The sequence below is a fragment of the Hoplias malabaricus genome, chromosome 14, assembly GCF_029633855.1.
Source record: "Hoplias malabaricus isolate fHopMal1 chromosome 14, fHopMal1.hap1, whole genome shotgun sequence".
NCBI classification, from domain to species: Eukaryota; Metazoa; Chordata; class Actinopteri; order Characiformes; family Erythrinidae; genus Hoplias; species Hoplias malabaricus.
This window is the reverse complement of record NC_089813.1, coordinates 18344310-18369091: the sequence shown is the minus strand read 5'-3', so window position 1 is coordinate 18369091 and position 24782 is coordinate 18344310. Positions and strand designations below refer to the sequence as shown.

The window sequence follows — 24782 nt, the reverse complement described above, 5'->3', positions numbered from 1 at the left end:
TGTACGTAATGCTGCAGGCTTGACAAATGGGCGGGACAAATGGACGGGGCATATGTTAAATATTTTTTGACCGCAACTAATCAGATACTAGACTTATTTGTCAATCATTTTTACTAAGCCAATCAGTAGCCAGATTTAACAGTCCGTTATTTTGTTTTATTTTTTAACGCAGCCAAAATAAGGTGGGAACTGCGGTGCTATTATCTAATGGCAAGTCGACTGAAAGCCAGTAACAGTTCTAACAAACATTAATTCATTTATATTCTGTAATTACCCAGATAGCAAAAGTACGTTGATTCAACGTTCATTTTTTATCGTCTTAATGGTTGAACCAGCGGTGATCTCCGACGTAAGAATATTTGTGAACATAGATATTATGTTGATTAAATATTGTTTGCCCTGTGAAGGACTGGCGCCCCCTCCAGGGTGTATTCCTGCCTTGCACCCAATGATTCCAGGTAGGCTCTGGACCCACCGCGACCCTGAATTGGATAAGCGGTTACAGATAATGAATGAATGAATGAATAAATATTGGTCCAACTTTATGTTGTGATGCATCCACAACACAAAACCAACAAAAAATCAACCATTGCTTTCGACTGATTTATGGTTCCTTAATGAACATTGAATCAGTGCCAAGTGACTTCTATTAATACAACATTTAATCCATCATAGGCTGTGGTTATTATCAAGAACTGTAAATTTAAACAAGAATTTTAATCTAATAACATACTTAAAAATATCAGAAGCCATGATTGCACTACTCATAAAAGAGAATGCTATACAAACTTTCATACAGAAGTCAGTTTAATTGTGATAATGCAGAAAAATCAGAACCTCAAAGGGTTTAAAAAAAATCCATGTAGTATTAAAACTGAATATTTCATTTTTCAATACACTTAGGCGTAAAAAATACTTCCTAATAATTCCCATATGTAAAATATTTTAAAATTATGTTAAGTTATATTTACAAAATATAACTGACTCTCCCAAAAATGTGACTGACTCTTCTTCTCATATATGTGTGTGTTATGCAAATATATGCATAAAAGTATTTTTAAACAAATATTTCAATAATATATTATTAAAAATATTTTACCCTGTTATGGTACACCTTACTACACAATACACTATAGTATATGTTTAATATAAGTATACATTTCAGTCCAAGTCCTTTTGTGTACCGTTAGGTGGCTGGATGATGAACAGTACTGAGTCAAATCATGTACACTTTAAGTAATCAATTATAAAATTTAAACAAATGTCCAACAAATGTTTTGCACTGCCCCAAATGTGTAATGTAGTCTCTTTGGATATGCCAAGTTCAGTGAATACAACATTTCAAAAAGCATGATGACAGTGGCCATGTTCATGTCTGTGGTGTCACATCAATGATGATCATTTTTTCTCCTCTTGATTGTTATCCTAAGTAAAGAACAAATGCTCACACAATTTTAATTACATTCTTTCTAAAAAATGTTAGAGTACATGTTAAGAGTAAACATGTAAAAAAAATTTCAGTGCTACAGTACTTTCTGGTTCATTTTACATGGGTCACTTCCTATGCACATTTTATAACAAAACCATTGAGGGGAGAAGTTTAGACCACAATCTTAAAATGATCACTTCCAACACTACACACACACACACCCTGGTACTTACAGAACATACAGGCATTTAAAATATTTTATCTACTTTAACATGCAAAAATTACAGACAACACTTGTATGCAAGTATTTCAGTGACAATATTTATTGAAGTAAAAAACAGGTTGAATAAAAATTACTGGTTGAATAAAAATAACTGAATGAATACTTACTGAATTACAAATGGCTTATATTTTCTGTGTGCGCAGTTTGTATTTTTTAACAGGGAAAATTTGAGCTCTCTACCCAAAATAATGTCATCACTGTGGAGAAATTCATTTAAAATATATTCAATAACCCATATTAATTTCCAAAGCATTGTTAAAAAATCACATTTATTATTCAGTGCATATTGTTTTCACTTTCTCTTAACGTCACTTTAGGATTTCTGTCCAGGATTTCAGATGGTTAAATTCGGCTTGAAAATACCCTCTGGAAATTTCACTTTTCAAAACTTGTAATTCATCTACATCTCTGAGCTGACCTGTTACCAGTTAACATTTAAAAAAAGAAAAACAAAATTCTAAAACCACTGTCCCGATACTTGAACTTGCACCCTCACAGCCCTTGTATTGTGCCTGCCTAACTAAATGTACAAGTGTCCCAATAATTTTATTTTCCTCAACAAAGGTGACATTTTCATGATGGGAATTACCCATGTTCTACTACAAGCCTGTGACATTCCTCGCAGAAGCATCAAAACCAATGTGATTTGAGTCATGTTTTGAAAAAGTTAAGGGAAAAGCTCCCTTTACTGATGTAAACGTTGTTGTAGGAAACAATTGTATTACTTTATGTTTGTGGACAAATATCCTTAACCTGTTAAATGATGATTAGTTAAAATTAAGCATTTATAATTGTGTGAAATCTTGTATCTTATATGCATTTATATGAACGACTAACTGGCATGATGACTCACCTTCTTAATTCTTAAACGTCTAACCTTGAACTGATGTGCACTATAGGCTTTTAGCATGCTCACGTTAATCACAAGCGTTGGTCAGCACGGCTGAAGTGTAGGGGCAGGCTGATGACCTTGAAGTCCATTAGGAACTCCCTAAATTTTGCTCACAGGAGAAGGAGGGGAAGAAAAGAAAAGGTCCATTGTCAAGACTGGATGTGATGAATGTTTTTGGGGTCAAGGGATGCATGTGAAACTTGCACGCGAAGTACTAACATGTGAAATTATGCATATTATTAATATATGCTAATCAGCCAGAAACGCCTCACCAGCAGGGGGATACGTCATATGGGGTATAACTGTGGAGTCAGATCTTGGAGAGGTCAGGTCCAGTATTGTTAAATAAATACTTTGATTTGCTTTGAACTTCACTCGACTGGTTTCTGCGACTCTTCCGGAACGAACACGTCTCCCCGAAGAGGGAGGGTGTATTTTGGACCTTTTGGATATTTTTCTAAATTTTAATTACTTTGAGAACGGTCCAAAAGAACATTTTAATCTTCCATTGGTGACCCCGACGTGCGCAAGGTCCAGACGGCGGACGACTTCGGACTCCGTTCCACTCGCGGCCGCAATATAATAAGGTGGGTGCGCAGACCCTGTTATATTCAAATTCTGCATATTGAATTCTCTAAGTTGGAGTGGTGCGGAGGTCCGACAGCGGTCCGGAGTGGGGCATAGAGCAAATCAATTTGTTTATATATTTGGGGTTGTTTGTTTGAAAAAAAAATAAAAATAAAAATAAGAATAACAAAATAAATTAAAAAATATAATAGATGGATGCTGTTCCCATTTTGAGACTGAGACTTGGCGTGCTCCACTCGGAACCTGATGAGGTATCGAGTTAATTGCCCAGTCGGAGGGTCCGTACGTGAGATTTTATCTCCTCTTAAGTATAATCACATGCGGATGCTGTTCCCGCAAATTTTATATTGTCGGATGCTGTTCCCACAAATTTTATATTGTCGGATGCTGTTCCCGCAAATTTGATATTGGTGGATGCTGTTCCCACCTGGGTTTGTTGTGTATTTTAATGAAACTTGATTGTGTATTCATGTTTTCTATGTTCTAAGAGGCTGTGTTATTTCTTAGGGTTTCTTTACATGACTGTTGAGTATGTTTCTGCTCGCTAGAGGGCGATAGAGGATTGCATAAACTGGTCCATTTATTTGTATAAGACCACCTGTTCTAATTCCTAATCATTTTCCTTTGTTTTTGGGGTGATTTGGATTTTTGTAGATAAAATATATTTTGTACTTCGCTTACTACTTATTGTACAAATAATCTTATTTTTCCGGTTCTGTTTGCATTTTTTGACTGTAATAGTTTGTGTTAACAATTTATTTTCTGCCTCGGTTTAGTTTTTCGTTCATCATAATATATTTTGTAACTTGCTTGCTATTTCAGTAGTTCTCAAAATTTTGCTTTCAATTGTTATAATATATCTTGTAATTTGACTGCCTTTTAACGGTGTGCTGATGATGTTCGTTCTGTTTGGTTGGAACTCTTCCTCCACATATTAGACACTTTTGTGTCTTGTTGACTGTTAAGTGTGTCCGGTAACTAGTTTTCGTTCCTAAAATATAGTCTTTGGTTTAATTCTGTATTGTGAGATAATTGTCCTGTCCTTATAGTTTTTTCTATTTACTACAAACTCTATTTCATATATTGGTGTGTTATATGTTTCTGACTAAAGAGCTTTTTCAGTCTGTGGGCCGGTTTGATAATTAATGTAAATTAGACTTTGCTTGCTTTTAAATTCAATACTGTGTTTGAAGACACGCTTATGTTTTTTATCCACCTGTGAAATTCTTCACAGGGCTGAGGTGGTACTTTTTTTTTCTTTTCTTTTCTTGGCTGAGTTTGAAAACTTGACTCTAAACCTTGGACTTTTTCCTTTTTTTTATAAACTGAGGCGGAGAGCGCTAAGTGCAGTTGCCTGGGCGCTGTGTGGGGGTGACCTTGGGAAGCTGTTTTATTCACTCTGAATTGTGATGAAACTTTGCGGTGTTAATTGATTTGCAATTAAAGAGTGAACTAGAACGAAGACCCATTCAGGTGAGATCCAATTTTTTTTAATCAGCTCCTTACAGACAACATGGCTACTACTAGAGATTTGCATAATGAATTAAACGCCATTTACGGCGTGGGGAATTGGGAATGGAAACCGTTAGTTAAGCAAATTGAAATGATAGCTGAGGGAGTGAAAAATGGAGTGATAAATTTGAAAAAGTGGGATATTGTGCACAAAAGTGTGCTCAAGAGATTTGATAACTGGGTTAAAACACACACAGGGGATACTGTATCTTTGATAACCTGCGTTAATCAGTTGAAGAGAGAAAAGGAGCAAATATTACGTCAGGCTGAAGCAGAGGTAAGTAGGGCTAGCCTTTTCAAAAGAGCTAAGGCAAAGAAAAGTTTGAAAATAGCTAAAACGGACATTGCAGGGCTAATAGCTATTAAAATGGCATTCCTCAGTATGACCGCGCAGCTTGTTACAATGAAAACATCAGGTCCGTCACAGTCGAAGGCTGTTTCACTTACTGCCGAGAAGGCGGAAGTGGAAAGTGACTATACAAAACACAAGGGGAAGGAGCTTACAGCTCCGCCTCCGCCATACAACTTAGGCCACGTCCCACCACCTGATACTATCCTACCTGTCTTTAGTGTAGACTCAGGCACAGTGAGTTTACAGACAGACACAGAAGGGAGGGGCTCTGCTTGTCAGCAGGCAGCCCACAGAGTCACACACACAAACGCACACACAGAAGATCCATTTCAATTGCGAATGAGTCAATTTCAATTCCACACACAAATATTAACACCGACTGTTCTGACCTTATAGATACCACGGGAAATTATGTAGAACAGGATAAGCCGCGCCTTGCCAATAAACAAACACTGACAACACCATTTAAGAACCCGATGCCACATAAAACTAAACAAAACATCAGGAGTAAAGCAGATTTTGAAGGACATGTCACAACTGACGAATCTGACCATGATGAGGGACATATAGCAGATGATGAGGGCAGTGCGAACGGACGACGTGGTGGTAGACGGATGACTGATTTGAACCATACATTGCGTGCCATGGAAAACCTCATACTAGAAGAAAAGAGACAATTGGAATTACAACAACAGACTTTAGAATGCGACATGCACACCTCAGACAAAACGGACATTTTGAGACGAAGCACCAGACCCCGACACCCGCCTGACAGGTATAGGACTGACACTAACGTCGGCACTATGCTTCCTTTAGTGGCCACTAGTACAGGAACATATAAATATGTACCATTATCACTGACTGGCTACAGCAGACAATACATTCCTGACTTTGTCGGACGTACACAACCTCTTAGAGACATGGTGAAATCTCTAGGGATGAGAAATTTGTCTGCTAAGCTCACTTGGACGGTGGAGTCAGAACAGGCGTTTATAGATGTTAAACAAGCATTATCCGTTGCAGTTGACTTAGCCAGACCTGACTATGGCAGAAGGAAGGGACGTCACTATTTATAGTGACTCAGCGTACGTAGTCACAGCTGCACACGTAGACATTCCACATTGGAAGCAGGTTGGATATGTCACAAGCACAGGGAAACCAGTCAAACACAAGACAGAACTGATGCGATTAGAAGCAGCTATACACAAACCAAATAAGGTAGCAATTGTGAAGTGTAAAGGACATCAAAAGGGAGACACAATAATAAACAGAGGGAATGAAGCTGCAGATGAGGCAGCATAAAGAGCAGCAGGATACACGGAACCCAACAACATGCTTGTGTTGGACTCCAGTGTACCCTGGGAACCGATTCCCACAGGACAAGACCGTAGACACATACAGGATCAGGCAAGTCCAGAAGAAAAGTCAGTATGGCTAGCAAAGGGGGCTAGCCCAAACAGTCAGGTGTGGACGTCACAAGAAGGACAAGTAGTTTTACCAATGTCATTAGCAGAAGCAGTTTTAGAAGAAGCACACACAGTGGCGCACGAAGGAAGACGACAGACACTGGAAAATCTAAAACAATGGTGGCACCCATACATGTCAGCATTAGTGGTTGATTACATCACTAAATGTCAGATTTGTAACACACAGAACGTAGCAAAAGCATTTAAACTAGCTCCAGGAAGGTTTACATTGCCAGATTCTCATGGACATGAGATTCAAATGGATTACACAGATATGATTGACCCCATTAGGAGATATAGATATCTCCTGGTCGTTGTAGATCAATTCTCGGGGTGGGTAGAGGCACTCCCCACTCTGAGGGAAGATGCAAAATCAGTCTGTAAGTTTCTGATTAATTGTTGGATTCCGAACCATGGGTTTCCTAGGAAAATTTTTTCAGATAATGGGAGTCATTTCATGAGCAAAACACAGCAGTGGGTGGAGCAGTCGTTGGGGCTGCACCATAGCTATGGTTGTGTGTATCATCCTGCCTCACAAGGTCAGGTGGAGAGGATGAATCAAAATTTGAAATCCAAATTAGCTAAGATTACACTGACCACGGGCATGAATTGGCTAGATGCCCTACCAATTGCCCTGATCAGTATTCGGAGTTCTATTAATAGCAGCACAGGCTTCTCCCCATTTGAACTGGTCAGAGGCGTAGCATTTCCAGGCCCAAAAACAAGACTGAATCCTGATGTGGGCTCGCCTGGGACGAACACAGATGAGTATCGTCAACTGTTTTTGAAACTAAAATCAGTGTGTGAGGAACTATCTCTGCAGGTACGGAGAAACAGAGGAGGAGACGAGGAGCATGAGATACCTCCCGAGGTGGCCGTGGCTCCATGGGTGTATCTGAGAGCCATTAAGTGAAAGTGGTCAGAGCCTCGCTGGACAGGCCCATTCCGGGTGACAGAGAGAACCAGCCATGCGGTACGACTCAAGGGTAAAGGCAGCTCATGGTACCACCTGTCTCAGTGCAAGCCAGCACTGTCACCAGAGGAGCACCAGACGCAGAAGCAAGCATCTAATTAGTAACAAGTGCCAGCTGGACACTCTGCGAACGACAGGTGTCACCGGAGAGCTGTCTGAAGCTCTTGAAGGTCCAGAACACATTATTATTATTTTCTTTACAGGTTGACGTGGACTCTTCTTCTTTACAGGTTGCTTGGACTCTTAATTTTTTTTTCCTTTTTCCTTCCTTGCAGGTTGAACTTTCTGAACAAATTGTAAAAAAAAAAAAAAAAACGCACCCTGTAACTTTAACACTTATACATATAAGAGTATAGATAGTATTTTATTAAGTATAAGGAAACTTAGTGGGGAAACACATTGATTGTTTAATAATGGCTGGTATGGTAAAAGGGGGTGCGACAGGATAAAATACAGACACAATTACTGTTGTAGAACAAGTAGTCTGGGAGATAACAAACAGGGAAATAATGTTACTTCCTCCTGTTGACATGGTTAAAATTTTGGCCGCCTGGGGGCAGAAGGGGCAAGTGGAAGAATTTTTCCTGTCAAAAAATTGGTTGGTTGGCTGCCCGACAGGTTTTCGCTCTCACAGGTTAAACACATGTCAAAAATATGTTTGGAGGACCTAGAGTGTGATGACATGTCTTGGGACACGTCGTAAGGGGGAATTGTTGTAGGAAACAATTGTATTACTTTATGTTTGTGGACAAATATTCTTAAATGATGATTAGTTAAAATTAAGCATTTATAATTGTGTGAAATCTTGTACCTTATATGCATTTATATGAACGACTAACTGGCATGATGACTCACCTTCTTAATTCTTAAACGTCTAACCTTGAACAGATGTGCACTATAGGCTTTTAGCATGCTCACATTAATCACAAGCGTTGGTCAGCACGGCTGAAGTGTAGGGGCAGGCTGATGACCTTGAAGTCCATTAGGAACTCCCTAAATTTTGCTCACAGGAGAAGGAGGCATGGGAAGAAAAGGTCCATTTTCAAGACTGGATGTGATGAATGTTTTGGGGTCAAGGGATGCATGTGAAACTTGCATGCGAAGTACTAACATGTGAAATTATGCATATTAATATATGCTAATCAGACAGAAACGCCTCACCAGCAGGGGGATACGTCATATGGGGTATAACTGTGGAGTCAGATCTTGGAGAGGTCAGAGCTTTACGTGGAAGGGGTGTTACACTGTTTTTTTTTTTTCCATGTATTAGTTCTCCTGGATCCAGTATTGTTAAATAAATACTTTGATTTGCTTTGAACTTCACTCGACTGGTTTCTGCGACTCTTCCGGAACGAACACGTCTCCCCGAAGAGGGAGGGTGTATTTTGGACCTTTTGGATATTTTGCTAAATTTTAATTACTTTGAGAACGGTCCAAAAGAAATTTTAATCTTCAACGTACATTTGTACTGATGTAAACGTAATGCCAAAGCAGTTCAGTTTATATTCAAATCAAATCAAATTTATTTGTATAACGCTTTTTACAACTGATGTTGTCACAAAGCAGCTTCACAGAATTCCAGTAAGACAAAGATTTGACATGAAATGTAAAAATCCCCAGGTGAGTAAGCCAGGGGAGACAGTGGCAAGGAAAAACTCCCTCAGCTGAGGAAGAAACCTTGGGAGGAACCAAGGCTCACAAGGGGTGACCTATCCTCCTCTGGTCAATCTACTGGTAATAATAGTTAGGAGTCCATGAGAACTTCAGTGTAAGGGCAGCTGTTTTGAACTGTTTGGTGTTTGTAAAGCAGAAAATGTGAATATTTACAGAGTGTGGCAGATGACTCTGGCAGATCTGACTATGACAGCTTTACCTAAAAGAAGAGAAAAAGAAGGACACACAGACATGCGAGCATCCTGAAACACTGGCATCCCTCTGGTCCACCGTCAACAAACCTGAGTGATCGCGTGAAGTGTAGGGTGTAGTGTCGTACCAGCGTCTCAGTTTATTATAATTCCCTGTGTCCATGGACCCCCCGGATCTGCCGCCTTTATCTATGGGGGAGCATTAACTACCAAAAGATAAACTAAACAAATGAGTTTTTAAGCCTAGATTTGAAGATTGCGACTGTGTCCCGAACATTTTCTGGAAGATCATTCCAGAGTTGTGGGGGCGTTATAAAAAAAAACTCTTCCCCCAGCTGAGGCCATCTGAATTCTAGGAACTATTAAAAATCCAGTATTCTGTGATCTGAGAAAACGTGGAGGCTCATAATAGGAAATAGTATCTTGAAGCAAGCCCATATAGAGCTTTATATGTTAGTAACAGAATTTTGTAATGGATGCGGAATTTTACAGGCAGCCAATGAAGTGATGATAGAACAGGGCTGATATGTTCAAATTTTCTAGTTTTAGTGAGGACACTGGCTGCAGCATTTTGAACTAGTTGAAGTTTTCTTAAATTTCTGCTGGCGCATCCTGACAGTAGTGCGTTACAGTAGTCAAGCCTTGAAGTAATATAGGCATGTACTAATGTTTCTACGTCCTGCAGGGATAAGGCATTTCTAATCTTAGCAATGTTCCGAAGATGTAAAAAAGCTGTCCTAGTGATACTGCCTATGTGTTGATCAAATGATAAATCCGGGTCAATTATGACACCAAGATTTTTTGCTGCTGAACCAGGTTTAACTGGAAAGTCAGTGAGATTTAAAATTAAATCTGATGATTTACTTTTTGCCACTTTTGGACCCAGAAGCAGGACCTCTGTTTTGTTGCTGTTTAGAAGGAGCAAGTTACGCAACATCCAGCCTTTCATGCCTTTTACACAGTCCTCTATTTTCTTTAATCTGTGTTTGTCATCAGGCTTGGCTGAATATACAATTGCGTGTCATCTGCGTAACAGTGAATTTTAATGTCATGGTTTCTTATAACTGTGCCTAGCGGTAACATGTATAATGTAAATAATAATGGTCCTAAAATAGAGCCTTGTGGAATTCCAAATCTTACTTTAGAAAAATTTGAATTTAAATTGTTTTACGACTTTACTTTTACGAATTGATAACGTTCCGTTAAATAAGATTTGAACCATAATAGGGCTGTCCCTCTAATTCCATGTTTTCTAACCTTTCTAGGAGAATATTGTGGTCTATCGTATCGAAAGCTGTGCCGAGGTCAAGAAGCACAAACATGGCCTTGATCAGAGGAAAGAAGAAGATCATTTGTTATCTTGACTAGAGCTGTCTCTGTACTATGATGTGGCCTGAATCCAGATTGGAATTTTTCATATATATGATTCTTATGTAGATATGAACTAAGTTGTTGGGCCACAGCTTTTTCTATCTTGGATCTTGGATAGAAATGGCAGATGAGAAATAGGCCTGGATTTGGTTTCTTGATCATAGGTTTAATAACTGCTAGTTTAAAAGCTTTGGGTACATGGCCCAGGATAAGGGATGAGTTTACTATAGTTAAAAGAGAATTGATAATAGCTGGTAGTACTTCTTTGAGTAATTTTGTGGGAATTGCATCAAGTGTGCAAGTTGTACAGTTTGCGGAGGTGATAATCTTCTCTAGTTCTAACTGTGGGATTGGGTAAAAGGTTTCAAGTCTTTCTTTTACAATTACATTATGTTTTATATCAGTCACATTGGGTGGCAGCCAGGTTGGATTTAATACTGTGGCTTGAGATTGTTGTCTAATATTCTCAATTTTATTAGTTAAAAATCTTTACTGATGAGAGTTGCTGGAATTAGTTGTTCAGAACCTGCTTGATTTTTTGTAGTTCTGGAAAACAGTACTCTAGGATTATTTTTATTATTGGAGATCAGCGAGGCCAGATATGCTGAGCGAGCTTTAGTGAGGGCATTTCTATACTCTAAAAGCCTTTCCTTCCAGGCAGAGTGGAACACTTCCAGCTTGGTTGATCGCCATTTCCACTCTAGTTTTGGTGATGTTTGTTTTAAGGTACGGGTTTTATATTTATACCATGGGGCGAGCTTATTCTGTCTTATACTTTTTCTTTTAAGTGGTGACACATTTTCTAAAGTAGATCGACAGGTATTTTCTAAGTAGTCAGTTAGTACATCTAGCTCCATTGGGCCTGATGGAGTGGGAACTGGTGTTGATATTTCTGGGAGGTTTTGTATAAATTGTAGGGCGGTAGATGGTTTTATTATATGCTTTGTAGAATAGCGAGGGGACTTACATATATTATGGCTAAGACATTGCTCATATGAAATTAGGTAATGGTCGGAGATTGCTGAGGATTGCGGTAAGATATTTATTTTGTCTATGTTAAGACCTAGTGTCAAAACTAACTCTAAAGTGTGACTGCAGAAGTGTGTAGGCCCTGTTACATTTTGAGTAATACCAATAGAGTCTAAGATTGAGGTAAATGCCTTTTTTAGTGGGTCATTTTCCTTTTCAAAATGGATATTGAAATCTCCTACAATTATAACTTTGTGATTACACACAGCTAGGTTTGCAGCAAAATCACTAGATTCTTTCAGAAATTCTGAGTAAGGCCCTGGTGGTCTGTAAATGTTACATAATAAAAATGCATCCTTTTTTGTGACTGGATTTGTAATAATGGTGGAGAGAACCTCAAAAGAAGTGAAGGTGTCACATTGTTTAAGACTAATTTCTAGGGTATGTTGGTAAATTACACATACTCCACCTTCTTTGCCTGATAATCTACATAATTATAGTCTAGGGGGGGTGGCTTCATTTAGTGCTGAATATTCATCTGGTCTAACCCACGTTTCCGTGAGACAGAAAACGTTGAATTTATGATCACTTATGATATCATTTACGATGACTGCTTTTGAGTTTAGTGATCTTATGTTGAGTAACCCAAAGTTTAGTTCTGAGGTGTTGCTGGTATCATATGTGTATGATTTAATATTGATTAGCTTGCTGAAACAGTTCACTGCAGTAGATGGGTTAAATGTGTAAGACACAAATTATGTTGTACAATGACAAATAATTGCAGATTTATTTTTGGAGGTAGAATTTTTTCTTATTCTTGCTTGATGTACAACTTCAGTTGCTGAACAGTCCGAGGTCTTCTTTGTCGTGTTTTACGCTTCATAATTCTCCACACATTTTCAATGAGAGACAGGTCTGGACAGCAGGCAGACCAGTCTAGTACCTGCACTCTTTTACTAAGAAGCCATGCTGTTGTAAGACATGCAGAATGTGGCTTGGTATTGTCTTGCTGAAATAAGCAGGGACGTCCCTGAAAAAGACGTTGCTTAGATGGCAGCATATGTTAATCTTTCAGCATTAATGGTGCTTTCACAGATGTGCAAGTTAAGCATGCCTCGGGCACTAAAACACCACCATACCATCAGAGATGCTGGCTTTTGAACTTTGTGCTGATAACAGTCCGGACCGTCCATTCCTCTTTGGCCCGGAGGACACGTCCATAATCTCCAAAAACAATTTGAAATGTGGACTTGTCAGACCACAGGACAGTTTTCCACTTTGCGTCAGTCCATCTCAGATAAGCTTGGGCGCAGACAAGCTGGCAGCGTTTCTGGATGTTGTTGATATATTGATTTCGCTTTGCATGGTAGAGTTTTAACTTGCACTTGTAGATGGAACGATGAACTGTGTTCACTGAAAATGGTTTTCTGAAGTGTTCCTGTTAAAAAATATACCAAGTATTTTGGAATCAAAATAAATAAGTATTTAGAGTTAAGAATGAATATCCTAACATGAATGATACTAACATAAAGAACAGTCAAGCAGTCCCCTGAAATAAATATTTTGCATGAAGCAAAAATAACATTTTGATTGATATATCCAGAATAATAGCAAGTCTCAATTTAAAATCAATAAAAACCTGTATGAATTAATTTGGAAAAACAAGCAGCACTATATTAAAAATGCAAATAAAGTCAAACCCTTTATTTTTTTCCTTGGGAGGTTTAAATATGATTGACTATGATGTTATGATTGGTAGCATTAAATTGAAGTGGTCTTTTCTAAGAGATGGAAAGTGTGCCTAGTTTAGTCTTCCAAATATTATTTTGGAATTACTTCTTTGGATTACTTCTCCAATCCTATTCCTTCTATCCTCAATCCATAGTCAGGTCTTACTGGAAGTTCATTAGCGAATATTTTTTTCTTCACACAATTATATGGTGGAATAACAGATAAAAACAACTTTATTTTTTAGGGATTGGACAGAAATAGGAATTCAACAGATAGTAAAGGAAACTTTCTTAGCTGCACAGAGCTTTTGAAAAATATAAGATAATTTGGACTTAAAAAATGTTACTGATGTTGATTAGAAGTATTCCAATGGGGTTTATACAATTACTCAAATCTGTAGTAGTGTGTACACTTTTAAAAAGTGTATTTGTTCTTAAGCAACTTTGTTGAAAGAGATCACACACACATTTGCTTTTTTCTGCAAATGGAAAAGGCATTTGACTTTACTACTTAAAGCTCAAGAAATACAAAAAACTTTGATCTAAAATACTAAAATGTTTGTTATTTTAGTTAATGATGAGAGAAATCGTAAATGTATATTTTTACATTTTGGAATAATAAACTCCATCCAGACAATGTTTATGAGCAGATGAATGAGCTCTGTAGTGATCAGTGTAGTGACTGATCTTCTCAGTCAGTGACTGGACGAATGGAGTTTAAATGGATTGGCTTTCAGGACCGGCATGTGGAGCTCATTATCTTATTTTAAAGCAGCTTTTAACGCAGTTGGTTTGGCTTTGGAACAGTATAAAATATGGTGCCCTGGGGGTTCAAAATGGCGGTTTTTTTTTTTTGGTTTTTTTTTTACTGCGTTTTGAACCTTGGTATTTTAATGGTCTAAAAGACGGTGGTATTCGTACTTTTACGGCGTAATTGACTGCGCACTCTTTGTTTGAACGTTATGTGTGTCCCACATTGTTATTTGTAATGTTTTTTTTTAGCAGAATATTACCTCAACACTGATATTGCAAGTTATAAATAACCATTTATTTAAAACTATAAAGAATATATGAAAGGCTAACACATGTTTATGTGTGTTTAAAGTTACTCATTCTTTACTTTGGAAAACAATCTTTGCGGCTACATATGCGTGAAGGTCAACGCATGCGCCGTCGAAATCGGGCAGGTCGCGCAAATCTGGTATTGGTCGGTACGTCTCGCCTTCCGTAGGACGTTTTACGAATCAAGATGGCTGCGGCCAGTCTAAGAACGATTAATAAGTTTGGACGAATGGTTTATGACAAACCAGCCTCAAAACTTACCGCACTTGTCCAGTCATTTCGAAGCCTAGGGAGAACATATGGAACCGATCGGTTAGGGTTCGCAGCGAGACTTTCGCTACCTGTTCTTATGCGCTGCGGCAGCTTTTGGGGTTTTGCATTCCTTGGCGGAGGCTTCGGATTCGGTTTATACCATACAGTGAAACTCACTCTTCAGTTTCACCTGGCAGAAGAAGAAGAAAAGGTGAGTTTTATTATCGTGACACAATACTCTCTTACAGTCTTAATTGTTTTTGTCTTCATTCAAATATGTACACAACGTACAAAAATGTTTTAAAACTACGGTCATTTGTTAGTAAAATATCCAAAGTAATCTATACACACTTTGTTTATTCTGAAGTCTACGTGAACTTCGTATAAAACAAAATTTGCAGGTTGCATATTTCTTCATCAAGAATTTTGCCTACATAGTGTCATGATTTATAATTCTTTATGCTTCACTCAAAATATTCAGCTGAAATAGCAGTGACTTGTTAAAAAACTGTCATTGTGCATGTCAATATCTGTTTTTACTTAACAAATGCCACATTTTCAGTTGTGCAACACTTACAATTTTATCTATTACAATTTTTTTTGTAGGCACCAGACCTGGGAAAAGATCTTCGGCTGACATTGTACCAGTACAAGACATGTCCATTCTGCAGTAAAGTGCGAGTTTTCTTAGACTACCATGGGATCCCATATGAAATTGTGGAGGTTAATCCTGTTATGCGACAAGAAATCAAGTGGTCTACTTACAGAAAAGTTCCCATTCTTATGGTGGATGGAACTGTAGTAAGCATCCTTTTTTTTAATAAATGTTTTGGGCTTCAAATTATAAAACAAGTACGTCATTCTCTTCCTCTACCATTTGTTTCTTTTATACAGCAACTTAATGACTCATCTGTCATTATTAGTGCTTTGATGACCTATCTAATTAGCAAGTGAGTATGTTTAGTATTGGCATTGAAAATAGTGTCACTGACTAATTAAAATCACATATCTCCATTTTTGGGACTGTTTAGTTGAACACAGTAACTATCCTTCGAACTGTGAAAATTTTGTGATGAATAAACCAATAAAAATGCTCAAAATATATTTGGAATTAAACTTTGTTACATTGATTTCCATTTAAAGGTTTTTCCTTTACCTATAAGTTATTATTTTAGGAGATTTATATACTGCTGTTAAATGTTTGAAGTAATATGGATTATTAGATTAATGTATACCTTTCAAACCCCCCCATCAGAGAGAAGACAATTCCTCAGATTCTTGCCTGTTATCCTGAAATGAAGGCAAAAAATGAAAGTGGAAAAGAGGTCACGGAGTTTTGTAATAAATACTGGGTAATGGTGAATGATGCAGAAAGTGGGCGCCTATATCAAGAAAAGGATTCCAGAAAGTAAGTGATAAATTATATTGATCACAATAATGCTTACATATGTTTAATTTGCAATTTATAATCTAAATGCTGTCTACTTTTCAGAGAGGAAATTCAGTGGCGTAAATGGGCAGATGATTGGCTTGTTCACCTCATTTCTCCTAATGTCTACCGCACACCACATGAGGCTTTGGCTTCATTTGACTACATAGTGCGTGAAGGGAAATTTGGCAGGTTTGAGGGATTTTTTGCCAAATATGTTGGAGCAGCTGCAATGTGGATCATCTCAAAAAGGCTCAGAGATAGGTAAGTAAAATTGTTAGCAAAGTACTGATAATTTGTGTTCATAATATTCTCTTATTTAAAATTAAATTCCATTTTGTAAAACATTAGAAAAAGACTATGCTTATGCTTATAAATGGTTTACAATATGTTTATTAATGGGCATTTAGTAGGCTGTAACTAGGGCTATCACGATACCAGAAATGTATGTCTGTTCCATTATCACTAAAATTCCACAATTCTTAATACCAATTTCGATACCACAACAAAAATTAAACCAATGAAACGAAGGCATGTCAACATAAATGCTTTTATTTAAAAGTCTTTCTTTTTTTTTGTTTTGTTTCGTTTCTAACCCAGTGCTCTACACCTTTTAAATGTCAGAGTTGTTAGAAGGTGGGAGGTTCCCCCTGATTGGCTGTAGAGCTAGGCAACCTCCCTCAGACCTCTCTTGTATTAAAATGGTCTAAAAAAGGTAGCTAGTGAAAAATCTAAGCTTTGAAAACATATTTATTGTCTTGATTATATGCAATTATGCAAAAAAAACACAAAGTTTAAAAATGGGTTTTAAGTACAGATATACGAAAAAGAATTAATTACATTTGCTTCGTTAGTGTACACCTCTGCTTTTACATCAGTCTACATTCAGCTTCTCAGCTCCAGCATATATTTGTTATGAAGTTTAACCATGTAATCACTAAGATGAATCAATTCATCACAAATACAATGTGTTTTTAGACATTAAGGATAATGTGGTACACCTTAACATACACTATATTTCCAAAAGAACTTACCCATTCAAAAAATTGAATTCAGGAGTCCCAATCACTTCCATGGCCACAAGTGTATGAAACCAAGCACCTAAGCATGCAGACTGCTCAACAAACATTTGTGAAAGAATGGGTCACTCTCAGGAGCTCAGCGAATTCCAGAGTGTTACCATGATAGGATGCCTGTGCAAGTCAGGATGTGGAATTTCTTCCTTGTTACGAAATAATCCACAGTCAGTATTAGACAAAAAAGAGGTTACTGTCACCCATTCTATTTTAAAAATGATTAATGACTTTTAATGTGCTTACATCTGAATTAATAACCATGTAATAAACAGATTTACATTTTTCTGTGTTTTACAATAATCAGTATTAAAGATTTTTTTATTATTATTGTTATTAGTTTAACAATTGTGTGCTGGTCAGAGGCTAAGTGTTTGGACCACAGCTTGAAGGAAAAGGAAGATACATTTTCAGAAGATGCGGTCAGCCCTCATTGTGGGCTTGTTTCTTATTATTAACACTGGGGGGGGGGTGTTTTGGGTATGTGCAATAAAATGATGATGTGCCCTCTAGAGCAAGAAAAATTTTCTTAAGAAATGCCCTTATGTTGTTGCCTTTCAATAGATAAGGGTGCATTATTAAGTGTCCTCTGTTGTGCCTCCTTGACTGTGCCTTCTCCAAAGTTACAAATAATAAATTAATTTTGGGTTTACTGTTTTTATGGTACTAATTTCTAATAACCCCCCAATAACATAGATATAACCTGCAAAAGGATGTGAGACAGGACCTCTACAAGGCTGTCAATGACTGGGTGGCAGCTATTGGAAGGAAGAGGAAATTCATGGGAGGAGATAGTCCCAACCTTGCAGATCTGGTATGATTTGATATTTATTAAGGAATGATTAATTTTGAACAACAGTAATGCACCAAGATCCAGATTTTGTATGAAATACACAATGTAGCATACAAATCAAAACACAACCAAATTGCAAAAAATTAGTGTGTGCATATTAACAGCAAACGTATAAAACAAATATACAAACAAATATGGTCTCTTGTATTAGGGTCATGATTTTTTAGATTGTTAAAAATTATAGTGATACTATCATGAGCAATACTATATGGCACAGCCTTAAGTCTAAGACATTAGGCTTCATGCATTTTTATTTGATGCCAGCAACATGTTCAAAAAATGTTAGGACTGGGAATAAAATTATGGTAAAGCTGTGTTTTTGATTATATGTTGTGAATGTTGCCTTTAAGTGCACTCATTATATATATATAGCTGTGGTTCTAAGTCACAGTATGTTTTGTATGGGAAGTTCATATTTACCTTTACATTTACATTTATGCATTTGGCAGACACTTTTATCCAAAGCGACTTAAAAAAGAGGATCTAACATTCAAACTACAGCACAATTTATACAAATTACCTTACATTGAGTGCAATATGCCAGGAAGTAATAAGTGCATTAAAGAAAGACTTTCAGTGCAAGAGATACTCTCGGAAGAGCTGGGTCTTCAAGGATTTCTTGAATGCGGAGAGGGTTTCTGTTGCTCTGATAGTGCTTGGAAACTTGTTCCACCAGTGTGGTACCAGAGATGAGAATAGCCTTGACTGACATGTACAGGGGGTTGGCCATGTTAGTTGGCGCTCCTTTGAGGAATGGAGAGGGCGGGCGCTAACATATGGTTTTAAGGGTCTATTGAGGTAGATGGGAGCAGAGCCAGTGAATACTCTGAAGGCCATTATTAGTGATTTAAATTTAAGTAAATCTAAGTAGCCAATGCAGCTCAACTAATAGGGGTGCGACATGTGCTTTTTTAGGCTGGTTGAAAACCAGGCATGCTGCTCAAACCACCTGCTCCTCCAAATATACTAACATAAAAATATTTCACTAACTAGTGTTGACAGTGGAGCTGACTAGCCAATCAGCACGCTGTCCACTCACTAACCAATCAATCATCAGAGGGCAGAAGATTCCCACGTGTACTGCCTTCAGCTTGAGTCTATACTAAACACAATAAATATATTTAATTAAATGTGTGGCAGGATATGTTATAAACAGGCTTTTTTGTACAACTCTTATTTAGTGCATTTTTTTTTCTTCACAGGCTGTGTTTGGTGTTCTAAGGGTTATGGAGGGACTTCAGGCTTTCAACGACATGATGGAGAACACCAAAGTTAAGAACTGGTATAGGCGTATGGAGAATCATAAACAATAATCATAGCCATGCTAAATAAATATTTATTTTCTTTTTGAAGCTGTTTGCTAAAAGGGTAGCTGGAAGTCAAAGATGCAATCTAAAATCTTACTTTAAGTTAACTGAAAGGTTTCCTCCTAAGTTAAAAGTAAAGTCTGTGGTGTTTTTCATTATGGTTTTTGTGTTTTTGCCCCTTTATAACTTTTCCTATTTTATTTTTCTCATTACAAGCTGGAATTAAAATGTATTTTTGGGGGCGTGGATTGGATCTTTTCCTTTATACAGCATGCCTGCCACTTTGAAGGTGCAAACTATATTCCTTATTAATTTTTTTTGGTGTAAAATGAAACAGATACCTTTTAGTGTGCCTAAGTAACTCTACCCACTAATACAAAAAAAAAAATAAAAATACTATGTTGACCCACAGATTGCTGCATTTAGAGCTAAAAGTCTCTACATATGTATGTACAGATTTAATAGCATTTATATTTACAAACTGAATGATCATATAAAACATTCAAGCAATACGTCTGTGTCACTAATTAATCTGTTTAGGCAGACTAATAATAATAAATAATTAAAATAACACCCTTTTCATACAAAAGTTTGCTTTACAATTCAAGGAGAAAGACCAAAAAAAGACATTATTAACTGGTATGAGGAGACAGATGAATATATTGTTTAAAAGGAAACCTAAGATTTAAAGGAGGCAAATGATGAATATGGGCAAAAAGTCTTTGACAATACGTTCCATATTTTGGGAGCCATGACACTAAAGCATCTGCGCTGGAGGAGATTAGTCTGTATTTTGAGTTATGGAGAAGCACGGCATTGGAGTATGGAGAGAGATTAGCCTCAAAATACTTTACGAATGCGTAAATGTTAATTCACAAATTAAACACAAGTCACATATGTTTCACTATTCACAAATGAACACACCAGTATGTGTCTCACAGACTGCAATTTGTACAAATACAGTTACATTTATAAATACATGTTTAGTTTTTCATAGATATATCATACTTTTGTGCAAAAATAAATACTTTTATTTAAATTGACATTGCAAATATTTGTAAAGTCGAAGTCCATCCATAATCTGTAACCGCTTATCCAATTTAGGGTCACGGGGGTCCAGAGCCTACCTGGAATCATCGGGCGCAAGGCGGGAATACACCCTGGAGGGGACGCTAGTCCTTCACAGGGCAACACAGACACACACACATTCACTCACACCTACGGAGACTTTCGAGTCGCCAATCCACCTGCAACATGTGTTTTTGGACTGTGGGAGGAAACCCACGCGGACACGGAGAGAACACACCAACTCCTCACAGACAGCCGGACACCCGGAGCTGGAATCGAACCCCCAACTCCCTGGAGCTGTGCGACTGCGACACTACCTGCTGCGCCACCGTGCCGCCCGTAAAGTCGAAGTGTCGACTTTTCCGTGACGTGCATTTGTTCACTTCCTCTCACGGGTTTTTGGATTTCGAGACTTTCCTTTCGCATTTCACCCGATCCAAATACAAATGCAGCCTGATCCACAAATGTGGTGAGCAGGCGAAAAAGCCAACCCCCCCAGTGTTTCAGGACTGACATGTTCCTGTGAGGGCCAGCAAAACAACCCCCGGTAGGCGGGACTATGACTCAATTGGCTGCCGCAGTAAACGATAGACAAAAAACTCTGGCTGTGGTTTGGCTAAATAAAAGTGGTGACTAATGAGAAGCGCATATTCTGTTTAGGAGCGGTGGGGTACCCGCCCTCCGGGTGAGGGTGTCTGTCTGAAACAAATCACCCGTTTTAACAGTCCAATCGCAAAAATACGAAACACCGCTTTTAGTGTCCAAATAAGGAATGATTTTAAAGTATTTTATTTAACAACCCTATCCTGCAGCGAAATTAGGGAAGTTCCGCTGGACGTTAACACCGTTAAATTTAGGACACCTTCAAGTGTTCCCCAGTGATCCCCAGCTCCTAACTGTCTGTGATATGAATCTGAATTCAGCGGCTGTTGTTCGAACTTCCACTTTAAATATTGCGCACATGCGTCTCCATTTAAGTTGTCCCCACACGTCCTAACACAACAGTGCCACCTAGCGATGGCTTGTTCGCCTGCTGGCCACATTTGTGGATCATGCTGCATTTGTATTTGGATCGGGTGAAATGCGAAAGGAAAGTCTCAATATCCAAAAACCCGCGAGAGGAAATGAACAAATGCACGTCACGGAAAACTCGTGAGTGACTCAATTCACAAATGCAGATTCAACAATTTACAAATAAATTTTAAATTCAAGACTTCGACTTTACAAATATTTGCAATGTCAATTTAAACAAAAGTATTTATTTTCGCATAAAAGTATGATATATATATGAAAAACAAAAACATGTATTTATGAATGTAACTGTACAAATTGCAGTCTGTGAGACACAGATTTGGATGTATTCATTTGTGAATAGTGAAACATATTTGTGACTTGTGTTTAATTTGTGGATTAACTTTTATGCATTTGTAAGGTATTTTGAGACTAATCTCTCTCCATGTTGGAGAAGTATTCAAGCAGATAGTAGGAATTTGGCTAAATTTGTTGGTGTTGACGGGTGTTTAAAACGAATAGATTGTAAGACATTTAGCCAGTGTAAATGGCTTTATTTGGACTTAAATTCAAGCAGCTGAATTTCAGACAAATTGAACATGACTGGTAAAAGCACATAAAGGTATGTACATTAAAGGTAAAGGCAATTTTCCTTTGCAATATAGGCTAATATTTTTCTGAGGAATGCTACCAGAAGCTGGTGCCTGGCTATGCGGCATAGGTTTTGCAGGTCATAATAGCATATTATGAGAACATAGTAGCAGAGTGCTCTACAATGTACTAAAGATGCCTGTCATGAAGGGCTCGAGTAATTCTAATATGGCATTTGTAATTAAAAGGGGCTTTTTATGTTAAATTTGTAGAAACAATGTTGTATTAGTTTAAATTAAAACAGCTAAATGTTTGTATTTTAATTTATTTTTTATCAAAGCTAATTTTGACTAGGAGTGTAATCTTTTCAATTACATGTAATAAATTAAAATGATTGTTTTTATGTTACAGTATTGGCAAGTCATATTTGAGTAGATTTAATTTCCTTTTAACCATATACAGCGTGTACATTCATTGTCTATAACCGCTTATACAGTTCAGGTCATGGTCCGTCTGGAGCCTACCCGGAATCACTGGGTTCAAAGTGGGAACACACCCTGGAGGGGGCGCCAGTCCTTGACAGGGAGACACTCACATTCATTCACAAACTCACACCTAGGGACACTTTGAAGCGTCAATCCACCTACCAACGTGTGTTTTTTGGACCGTGGGAGGAAACCTGAGCACTCAGAGGAAACCCAAATGGACACAGGGAGAACACAGTGTGTACAGTAGAAAGTGAAATGAATCATTGTTCCTCCAAGGCCAAGGTGCTACAAAAACAAGTCACACAAGACTACATATAATAAGTGCAAATGTGCCATTTTTCCATGATAAGTTCAGTGTGTGGGTGGTATGTGTGGTTGGCCACAATGGTTGCTTTGCAGCAGTGGCGGTTCCAGCTTGTGTGACGTCCAGGGCAAATCCACCTTTTAGCACCCACCCCACTACCGCCGACAGAGAGAGTGACAGACACAGAACAGAGGAAATGTTGCAGCGCAATTTGGTGGGGATGCTGCTACAGGCGTTTCTATTGGAAACCACATGGGCATTTTATTTTATATTTTTGTATTCACAGTATTTATGACGATTAAGCATATGAAGTGTTTTTTTTTTCTTTTTTCGCCAAATCATTAATGCATTTGTTGTCTGTAACCGCTTATCCAGTTCCATTACCAATTACCAAAATGTGTTTTTGGACTGTGGGAGGAAACTGGAGCACCTGGAGTAAACCCATACAGACACGTGGAGAACACGCCTCAGTCAGTCAGTCACCCAATTTTTTTTATCTTCATAACATTTTTTTCGTTTGTGCACTCCAGGTAAAATGAAAAATAAAATAAAACAAATTATTAAAACTATAGATGTCTGTTTTTGCAAATGCTCCTGTTTGCTCCCACAGTCCAAAAACACATGTTGGTATGTGGATTGGATAAGCGGGTTACAGACAAGAAAATAATTTTTGTTATGGACAGTGTGAAAACTTCACACATCATTTCACAAACTCAGAAACAATTTATAAAGACACTTGTGGTTAAAGAGGTTACTGGCAGAGCCAGATACACTATTTATTGTTGCACAATATACATTTATTACAGTAACTGATAATGCATTATATTCACCAAATAACGGCATAATAGCTAATTCAACTACAGGAAAATCTTATGATGTTACCTCATCAAATACAGTTTTAAGTTGTGGTACAGGCTAAGTAATTCCTGATAGAGACTACACATATATTTGTAGAAAATAGTGTAATTATTAATTAAATACAGTAAATACAGTATTTATTCAACACCTTCAATCAATAGTCTGTTTATATATTGTACATTATTACTCTTGGAAGAGTGCTATTTGACACAAGCTGCATCTCAGTTCAGGGGCTACATCCTTCCAAGGACACAGTTTAGGAAGGTCTATCCTTTGAAGACTGCTGAGTGTCCTTGGAATGCTAAACCGAAACGGACAGTCTAGTCTACAGCAGATTTTCTGTTTGACTGCTGTTATCATCAATAAATGCCATCCCTGTTCACTTCTGCGCCTTAAAGGTGGAGCCAGAAACTTTCATTTAATTGTTTTTCTCAATTTATTACAGTAGAAGATGAAAGTTTTTTATTATAGTGGATCCCCTCCCTGGATCACCACCTTAAAGTGGTGGAGGGGTCTGTGTGCCTGTGTGGGCCTAGGAGGTATGTTGTCGGGGGAAATAGCCCCTGGTAGGGTCTCCCAAGGCAAATTGGTCCTAGGTGATGGGCCAGACAAAGAGTGATCCATAAAGACCCAGATGAAGAGAATAACAAAAGAGGTACCGCTTCCCTTGAAGTTGATTCTTAATATACACTTTACAAGTTAATGTACACTTTAATATACACTTTACAACTTCATTTCTTAAGTTGGACTCCATCAGTGCTGCCCGTTGTCACTGGTTCTGTGCATAATTTTTTATGATTGACAGGTGGATTGGTGCAGCATCTGCAGTAATGCGGACTCTGTGCCGGTCCGTTGTGGTGAAGAGAGAGCTGAGCAGAAAAGCATAGCTCTCGATTTACAGTTCAATATACATCCCAACCCTCACTTATGGTCATGAGCTTTGGGTAGTGACTGAAAGAATGAGTCATATATGCTTTCTTATTAAAAAATGAAACATTTCTAGTGTAACATTTTTTTTATTTATTCATACTGACAGAGTAAAGTTGCTACAGTTTA

At 37.8% G+C, this 24782-nt stretch overlaps 1 protein-coding gene across 3 annotated transcripts; it reads left to right on the top strand.

The window, feature by feature from the left end:
- Positions 1 to 14619: 14619 nt before the first annotated feature.
- On the top strand, positions 14620 to 22427 carry ptgesl (prostaglandin E synthase 2-like). Of its 3 annotated transcripts, XR_010795328.1 has the most exons (8): positions 14621 to 14955; positions 15351 to 15545; positions 15639 to 15694; positions 16000 to 16152; positions 16237 to 16437; positions 17943 to 18060; positions 19302 to 19695; positions 20511 to 22427. XR_010795328.1 is itself a non-coding variant. In XM_066643828.1 (7 exons), exons 1-7 carry the CDS (start codon positions 14680 to 14682, stop codon positions 19410 to 19412), a joined length of 1107 nt encoding a protein of 368 aa, XP_066499925.1. In that variant the 5' UTR covers positions 14620 to 14679; the 3' UTR covers positions 19413 to 22427. The 3 variants fall into 3 exon arrangements, 2 of the variants coding, with proteins under 2 accessions (XP_066499925.1, XP_066499924.1); XM_066643828.1 differs by having other exon boundaries at positions 14620 to 14955; positions 15351 to 15542; positions 19302 to 22427; XM_066643827.1 differs by having other exon boundaries at positions 19302 to 22427.
- The last annotated feature ends 2355 nt before the right edge of the window (positions 22428 to 24782 follow it).